The following is a 9,745-nucleotide window of genomic DNA, read 5'->3' as shown; positions in this document are numbered from 1 at the left end:
ATAATAATAGTAATGTTGAAACATATTCTATTAAAATTGCAATGGCTTTACTATAGCATCTAAACATTGTCAACGTACATTCTGATTCATAATCATGATAAACGATTTTTGGTGAGAAACTTGGAAAACGGATCTACCTTTCATCCGTACTGATCTAATAATTTTGAATATTTGGACAGAGTAACAATAATTCTCTTTCAATCGATTGAACGAAAGGGAAGAACACGCAATGTGAAATATTATCCGATGGTAAATTCGCCGAAAAACAACCACCGGGCAGCGGTCCCAAGCGAATGGTCGCGCGTCGAATTTTATCCCTCGATCAATTAGCCGCGCATTCAAGTCACGCCCCCATAATTGCCTGTTCACGAACCGAAGCGATTTCATGTGATACACACCGCACGGCACGGCGAGTAGTTTACTGTTAGCGTTGTATGCGCAAAAGGCGATGCGATGGTACAGACGTAAATCGAATTTTTAGCACGCTTAAATCGTTCGAAACCACGCGAGCATGCTACCCCCGTCGGTTTCACATTATGCGCGGGGTTGGAGAGGCCGCAATCTCTTTCACAGTTCACCGATTAAATCGATTGTCCGACGCTTGGCCGTTCGAAGTTTGATATATTGTGCCGCGAAGAAAGTACCAGCCTCGGCAAAAAGTTTTCGATCAATACAATAATACGGGAACACTTAAAAAATGAACAAAAAGTCCAACTTTCATAATATGTGCAATTTCGTTAAATCGTTAAAGCTCAACAATTTTTGGAGAAATGAAATTAACATTGGATAAACAATAAGAGCACTAAGCCTCACGAAATAAGAAGAAACATTTAGTCGAACGAACTTACCTTTACTAAAAGCAAGGAAAATTGAAAGAACCTCAAACAAAAATGTTTATATCACAGAAACAATTGACCTTTCGACCAACGTTTACTAAAGCTTTTTTACTCAGTACAGTGCATCCTATGTACCATAAAAATATTGAATGGTTTCTTGAACACCCTGTATAATAACTGAAATATCAGCTTCTTTTATCTTACGCATTACCTTATTTGCAGAGAAATATCCTGAACGACAGTAGTTTGTACATTTCATATAGTATTAATTTGTTGAACGTCATATATGAGAATTGACAGCAAACTTTCTGCCAATACGTAGTAGTAGAAAAGAAAAGTGTCTCGATTCGATAGAAACGTAGAGCGATCGACGAGTTTTGATCAAATGCCGAGATGAGGTGAAATGAACTTCACGAGAATACAGCTGGAAAACGTTCTTACTCTCGATTTCAGTGCGCGGGACGAATAATGAAATCACCCTCGGGGCTAATTTCATGAACTTTATACGTCCACGACTAGCCACCAGGTGCAAATACGAAATTCTATTTTCCGCGATTCCCTTGCGCCCAGCGCTTCCCCATTAGGGATGAAATCTCATTAATAAATATGTTAGTCGAATTGCCCGCGACTGGTTGATGTTCGCGAACTTGCAGCTATCCGTCCTTCGCCGCGTGCCTCTCCAAGGAATTTCTAAATTAACCGCGTCAATCTTTTTCCGCGCCCTTTACGACTCTGGTTGACGCTCGAGGCGTGAACTTTTGTCAACTTCAGCCGGTGAGGATTATACCGGAGAGAATTAACGTGCCATATGTCCCTCACTAAATTAAAACGTGACAAAATGACATTTAATATCCAAAATGAGACGTAAGTAAGAAACTAAACAATTAATCCATCTGAATCATGGACATGGTCCTTATTACGATAAATAAAGACTATAATGGATTTCGTGAATAATTCTGTGGTTGGTCATACCGACCACTCAATATTCGTGGAATGTTTCGCTTATTGAGAAATAACATATGGTTAATTAAATATATAACTCTACTGCGTCTCTAATTAAGCTTAATTGAACATAAACGAACGTGAATCAGCACAAGAATCTCTGAAAGTGACTGAGCGTATGTTGGATATCGTACGCCATATAAAGCTTCAATTTTCCTTCAGCCTCCTGGTAGGCTCCCGTGCCTTCATTCGCTTATATCAAGCCTATTCGCGGTCGCGGATCGCATCGATCTTCATTCTGCATACTTTACCACGCGAACGAGCAGCGCTCGGGAAACGAGGGACGGGTTTGGAAACAGCGAGCACGTGAACCTATCCGTCTCTCCGGCCTCTCTTGCATTTAATCAACGCCTCTGTTAATAGACAAACTCGATGCGGGGAGTGGCTCTTGATGGCGAGCGTCCCGGGTCTCGAACGTAGCGCGCTAGCAGAAGGGTTGAGAGGAACAGGGCGATGGGGTGCCGGTTTCAAATTAAACGACGAAACAAACGGCTAATCATGCATCCCGCGGGAGGACGAGGGAGTTACCGAGAAAGATACAAAGTGGGATCTTCACCTCGTTTTACTCCTTTCGCTGGGTCAAGACCCCGTACGAGACTACGGGACAGAGGGAAAACGGGGTCGAACGGCATGGATTGCCTGCACGCTTTATAGGACGGAGAAACGACACCCTCCTGAGAAATATAAGGCAACTACCGCTCCATGGTGCTATTATTTCGCGTGGAGGCGCGCGTACCTCCTCTGCGAGAGAGAATTGCCGTAGAGACAAGATACACGGGACGAAGTTGAAATTAATTGATAACTTCACCGGGGATTTATGATTCCGTCCTCATTCTGCTATTTGCTAACCGACCGGCCTTAGGAAACGTTCGCGGCACGCGGTGCAAATGAAATTGTTTCGCGACTGAATTGCTCTTTATTGTAAACACTGTATTTTCATTTTCACGGTACCTTTCGGTAAATGAGAAGATTATTCGAGATTCATGAGTATCATGACAGATTCAACTTGCGGGTTCTAATGCTTAATCAAACTCGTATGGCGTTAATTAAAGAAATGAGCCTCCGTGAGATTTCAAACGCTTTAATAAAAAAAAAAGATGAATTTTAAATAGAAATTCCTATCATATTTTAAATATCGCAAAGTGCATCCAGCTTTTGCCATTCTGTACATACTTTTATAAGTTATATACAGTCCTTACATTCTGTCTAGATTCACGTTTCCTATAAATGCATAAAATCAGCACTTTATTCATTAATATGTGAGATTCATGTTTACGATTCATGACTATAAATGATAGTACGAATTTAATCACTTGTAGTAATGTCGTATACATAATGACTCGTTCATACATGTTTTCGTTTAGGATTATATATTTGAAAAAAGTCCACAAAAATTCTTCTAGCATTTTAGAATATTATTTTTGTTTCTTTAAACAAAACGAAATTTAAACAGAAATAAAGAGTAAAGATGAAAAGCAGTCTGACAAATGCAGACGGAGGTTAATTGTAACGAATATCTTTGTATCCGCACGAATGATCATCACACGATTAAAAGAGAGGTATCCGGGACAAGCGGATGTGATCAGAATCAAACGGACGAAACAAACGGTAATCCAAACAAATCAAAGCCGGTCGGACGCGTTTGTATCTGATTACCGCATTCCACGATTCGCCACCCGAAACACGTCCTAATCTACATTTTCCAATTTCCCCCTTCTCTTCTCACGGATTCCTGGCTCCACCCGATGTTTCAGTCCGGTAACGAAAAATCCAACGAATCGCAATAATCCCTTTCGCGCCCTACCCAATCCAGCGAACCCCGCTGAAACTGATTAAAGATCGGAATAGAGAGCCGCGTAAAGGGGTCGTTCCTCCGGTATCGACGCAGAAAAACACTTCGCCTTCTACAAAGGAAAAATCCTGAACATTTACGTAAAGGAAATCCTGACCGGGTGTTATTTTATTATTTCGTCGACTCCGGGCTTGATACCCTCTAAATCCTGCTATTACACACCATGTTACTCCTCAATTTCCAATCCTCCCAAGTCGCCTTTTTTATACTATTCTACCGCAGAAAAACCTTGAAAACGTTTAGAATCTTCATTGGTGAACTACATACAAGACAAGACAGAAGAATACAATATTAAATTGTAATTCTATTCCAATAAAAAAATTAAAAATGTCAGTCTCATTACTTAATTTATACACCTTGTATATTAGGAAAGTTACCTATCTGGCTATACAGATCATGTATTACTTTTGTACAAATTGTATCTAACGTATTGTAACGGGTATTACTTTCACGTTTTCTCCCTTTCACTCTTTAGCACTCTTTCGACGGAAGGTCTGTATTCAAGTAGTAATGTAAGTTTCATTACCGACGAGGTAAATCGTAGCGAGCACATTTAATATACGTGTATCGTCCAATATAGTCTATTCTGTTTAATTTCCCATTTTTAATAAAAAACAGTTCAATGGATACAGGAACATGAAAATAAAGATTCATTCAACTTTCTCGCAAGTTAAGAATACTGATTTTATACTGCCATTTTCATGATGAAGTCGTTAAATCTTCATGTAAAAATATAACAGTTTCGATTGGAGATCGTTATTACGATAGATTCTGTCTCGTTGGGCAGTGTATAGAAAAATTTTGCGAGACAGTGATTCCAGTCGGAGATATTGCCTCGTTTCAGACTAACAATAAGAAGAAAGTGAAGGAAGAAATTGCAGTGGCTGAAGAAGGGTACTTACTGTCCAGCCATTTCGAGTCGTACTTGAGCGTCCTCTTAAAGCTGAACGCCTTGCGACCGGTGGTTAAATTGTACAGATCCGTGCGGAAGATTACGGTATCGGCCTTTGTGAATTCGGCGTTGGTGCCGGAATAAAGAGCTGGCAGGTCCCCAGGATTGCCCTTTTCCACCCACACGGCTGTCGAGTTGTCCGCTGGATCGTAAGGACACTTTGCTATGCCCATTCCCACCCCAGGGACGAACTCGTGCCGCGGCAAGTGGGTCAGATTGCTCTGCGTGGAGAGATAATTTCAATTGAGTAAACAAACATAATAAAATAAGCCTGCGGTAGGGGAGAGTTGAGTAGTACTGACTAAAGTTAATGCCACCATTTTTTATTAAAGCAGGAGTCTATTCGAATGAAATAAATAGATAACAAATTTCGCAGCCTTATTGTTTATCGCAGTTGCGACACACTATACAAAGAATTGTTATACTAAGTGTTATAATTTAGTTTTTAGACGTACTCTGTTTCTCAGATGATCTTGTTCTATTATGTAGATTAAATCTAGACGATTGACTATAATAAACAGCTTCAAGTTTGCAAATTTCTTTGTACATTTATATACTGTACTTCAAAATATTTCCAAATGTTAATACCAATCAACAAAACTAAAGAAATTAAATTCAGTAAAATTAGAATTTCAATAAAAATCATTATAGGTGTCTCCTTTTGACTGTATTAATAGTCTATATAGATTGGCAAATTTAATCATTAAATAATTCATCGTACACATAAAACTACAAATTACGAATTACGACTTCTACTCTTGCGATTCCAATCCTTATTATTAAATTTCACGAAAATCATTTCCACCCTTCTATTTGATTCACCAATTCCTTATTGACACTTTTGATTTTTGCTGGCTGTACTTAAAGATATAGCAATTAGAGCAATCAATGATGCTTATACTCAATGATAACACATTTATAACATTCCAATTTTCTCATTTCTTGTAAGAATTCCGATGTATACCAATAAATGTCACTATAATAATCATACAGGACGTACGTGGCATATATCCAAATATGTAAACTGCCATATTGAAGCGATATATCTACATTTATGTACGTACGCGTATAGTGAAAAATGTCGGTCTAAAGGTACGCAAAAGCCGTGGGCACATTACCGTGTGAAACTCTATTATACGCACGGGAGTCGTAATCTTCGACAAAGCGAGACCAATATATTCTTTGAGTTCATTACACGGGTACTTGAACGCTCGATTCATTTGCGCCCTCGCGCTGTGTAACGTAACAGCATTGCCGATGCTCTGGTGCGACAGATTCCACGTGAGGAATTGATACCTAAATTACACGGCGACGGAGTAACAACATCGATTACGGGAAATCGAACCGGTCAAACCCGTGGCTGGATTAGTACATTTCAATCTTAACATCCTAGTACTGCAAGTTCTAATGAAAAAGCTTTCAGAGACTTAGAGTAATTTTACTACCATTATGAATTTTTGTGTAAAATAAAACTGTTGCGATATCACTTAAAAAACTGCAAATTTCGCAATTTCTTTACGGTTTACCATATAGTTTTCTCGTGTTCTATATATTTTATACATTACATAGATTCTTCATAGTTTCTAATCATAGTTATAAAAATGTATAAAATTCTCGACTTATTACATTTCATTATCGCAATCACAATGCAAAACTGGACTCGGATCTTCTAATCGAAAAAGTAGAAGATATATTGTTCGAGAGTTTACATTGTAAAACATCGAGCAAGCCTCAGAATTTCCATTTTTACGAGAATGTGTAAATCCATTGAAAAAGTGTAAAAATCAGTTCGGTGATTAAACAAACGGGTCGGAATGAAGAACAAACACACTGATACTTACATAAATCACCCAATCCTTGGGCGAGTGAGCGTTCGTGCCGCACATGTAGAGCCGATTGCCGTCCCCCATTGGCTGGATCACCCTTATGTGATTCCGGCAGTCAAAGTGCTGCGAAAGAAGGGGAAGGAAAATTGAATTTTTCGTACGGATACGTGCGAAGAAACGTGGCGCGGGACGAGGAAGGGTGTGCGGCGAACGAGCGAGGACTCGACTGTGCGTGGACACGGATTTTTCCCGAAAATTATATATGTAGAACGGCGATATCCGAGGCGGCGAAAGATTCCGCGCCGAGCTCGTTCGCGGTCGATCACGTCGAGCTCGCGCGTATCTAGCGGCGAATTGGCACGCGGCGAAAATAAATTGGTTTTGTCGTCACGTAGAGAATATTTGCGTGGACCTTACACCTCGACGGTGCGTAGTACGCGATGAATACGGAATGAAGCACCGATAAGCGGCCCGGTGAGCTGCTGCTTCGGGACGTGCGCCTTAAAAACTTTTACCCTCGCGTTTTGCCAAAGATAAAGCCGTTGAAAAGGGGGCGATCAACGATTTTCGAACAATACCGTGCCGATGATTATACCCAAAATAGGTATTCAATTTCATTTTATCAATTTGATGGACGTCGGATTAAATGAATGAATGATGAAATACTCATTTACGTTTATTTTCACTTTTGCAAGTCCATCCATTTTATAAGGGATATTTCAGGAAATTAATTTAAAAAATTTTATGTCCAGTAATACTCGTTGTCGATAATGTTAACGGAAACAATATATGTCACGGAATTACTGAATATGCTACTGTGGTACGAGCTCAATAAACCAAGTGGAATCGATGATTGCAAATAGATATTGTTGAAAAATTGCCAATTAACGCGAATGAAGATCTACGTATGTAATACTCGGTATTCTCGTATCTTGATGGATATTATGGTTATATGGAAAACATTATCACCGCCAAATTGGAAACGTCATCAGAGAAACGAACGGACGAACGAGTCCGTTCTCAATTAAAGGCAAACGTCAACGCGTTTCCGTGCACGGTCGATGCTCCATAGAACGAGCGTGCTGCTCGAAAAACGTGGAAACATTTTCGTCTAAAGTTGTTTTTCCATTATTTCGGTCCCTGGTAAAAGTTGCTCGACTCGTTGACAGGTTTTAACGAAACTGTTCAATATCAAATTTTCGTCGAAACGCATTCCATACAGTCGTAGAATCGCGAACGCACGTTCCATTAAACGGGACATCAACGGAATAACTTTGTCTCTGATTTATAACTCTCTTTCGTTCCCCCTTATCCACAGTCCATTCATTTTAAATATAAAACGTAGAACAACAAGAAGCAACGAAACAGTGGGTCTACAGCATGAGCTTGAGTTACTCTTTGCTCGCAAAGAACAGTTAAACGATTCCACGTATTTTTGTGATACAATAAAAAAAAAATATATCAATTTCAGGAGAACGTTCTCCGATCCCTCCTCCATCCACTTTTAATTATATCGTTAATTCGCTTTCCGTTATAGATTATCGATACGCTTTTTCTCTTTGACGTTAACGGTATGATTTCTTTAACCGAAGTCTACTTTTCCGTTTTACCATTTCCGTCTGTCAAGAAAATTGAAAAGAGTATTCTTGCCCATGTAATGTATTCGATATTCCACTTTTCGTTTGTAAACTTCTCGTAATTACGTAATTTCCGTGAATCTGTATTTTAAATAACGTTTTAATTGTATTCCGCCGATATTAAAATTGCGTCGGAAAGCAGGTCGCGAGCCGTAGGTACTCGGTAAACGCGATAATGAGATAAAGAAGTAATTCACCTCTGATTTCCCTTTGGACACACAATTTGCCACGTTGCTCGGCTCCAGATTAAGCGCATCCCTCTGCAACAGAAAAGAGAAACGATTACTTTGCATCGCGCTATAATAGCTTTTGCACTCTCTCGCCATTAACCAAACGTAACTCATTTTTAAAGTAGCATTTCACGTTTCTAAGTAATATATTAGTTGCTAAATCACGTACCGAGTCTTGAGCAAGTATATTAAAAACTCGGAAGTAGATTAAGAAGTTGAGTGCAATAAAATTCGCATTAAAGCGATTATCCGAAATTAAGGGTGTTGAACAAGAAATTAAGTCTGGTGGGCCCGACAGGGAGGTGATCATTAAGGAGTACAAACATCAAACGACCCTCGGCGAACTCAATTAACAATGCACACACTACGTATATACTTTCATGATTCGTTTGCTCGTCCATTTAATTCAGGTTTCCCCGTGGTCGAAGCTGGGCAGATGAAAGAGAGTTTCGGCGAAGACGAATTGTTCGGTCGTTGAATGACACGACGCGTCAGCAGGAAAATAATTCCGAGCCGAAGACGAGCGGCATAATTACAAGTCATTCGAGCGGCTAGAGAGATCTCCTTGTTCACGTTCTTACATTCGTTCGTTTGACGTTCTCGCGTCGCGCTTTCCATCCAGTCTTTTCTCCATTCCCAACACTTTTCCTCTCTCGCAGCCGAGACTGGGGCTCGACTCGACTCGACACGCTAGACCTGTACAACGGCGAAGAGGCATCAAGAGGTGCATGCTCGACGTTTCGCGAGCGCGAAGAAGAGGCTGCCGCACTCGTGTCATTGTACGGATCGCGACGACCCGACGCGACGAGAAGCCCGCGCCGAGCCAGACGGACTACCTTTTCCAAAGTTTCCTGTGTACGTACCGCACACGTACGAATATGCTCGGCCGGAATAAGGTCAACAGACCGAGCTGAGAAAGGGGGAAAGAGTGTAAAGAACAGTAAGTATCAAGCAACGACGACGTGTCTTTACCGAGATGACGAAAGCGCTGCCGCTCTTTGATGTGTCGCCCGCGATTCGAACGGAAGTCGTTAGCTAAGTCTTGAACTATTAACACGTTTCTTTATCAATAGACTGTACAGCTCTATGGAACTGTTCCTCTAGTTTCGTTTCTGAGCTCCTCTTAGCATGGAATATCGTTAGTTGCACTTCATTCATTTCTTCAATTATTGTACTTTTTTTATATAATATTTTTCATATATTTATGATGAAATTGTACACATAATTTGAACTTATAGAAATCGTGCGCATAAACTATCAGATAATGTAACATCACTCCTAATTATGTACAATATTATCTTCTGTCGTTTTTGTTATGAATAGTTATGTTAGTTGTTTTGAATTGTTAATAATCTACATTAAGTTTGGTTCAAAAGCTCGTAAAAATTGAAGAGATAAAAGAAAATATTA

At 39.9% G+C, this 9,745-nt stretch overlaps 1 protein-coding gene across 1 annotated transcript in view; it reads right to left on the bottom strand.

The window, feature by feature from the left end:
* The window catches only part of Sema2a (Semaphorin 2a), a gene marked incomplete at its 5' end in the record, with an annotated part of 93,505 nt that overhangs the window by 7,481 nt on the left and 76,279 nt on the right, over positions 1 to 9,745 (bottom strand). Inside the window, 3 exons of the mRNA XM_026818928.1 lie at positions 4,593 to 4,863; positions 6,484 to 6,591; positions 8,303 to 8,365. Of these exons, the coding sequence (XP_026674729.1) occupies positions 4,593 to 4,863; positions 6,484 to 6,591; positions 8,303 to 8,365 (442 nt within the window). The remainder of the gene's footprint in view (positions 1 to 4,592; positions 4,864 to 6,483; positions 6,592 to 8,302; positions 8,366 to 9,745) is intronic.

Source organism: Ceratina calcarata, unplaced genomic scaffold, assembly GCF_001652005.2.
Source record: "Ceratina calcarata isolate Rehan_Ccalc_2016 unplaced genomic scaffold, ASM165200v1 scaffold145.2, whole genome shotgun sequence".
NCBI lineage: Eukaryota > Metazoa > Arthropoda > Insecta > Hymenoptera > Apidae > Ceratina > Ceratina calcarata.
This window is presented reverse-complemented; position numbering and strand designations above follow the sequence as displayed.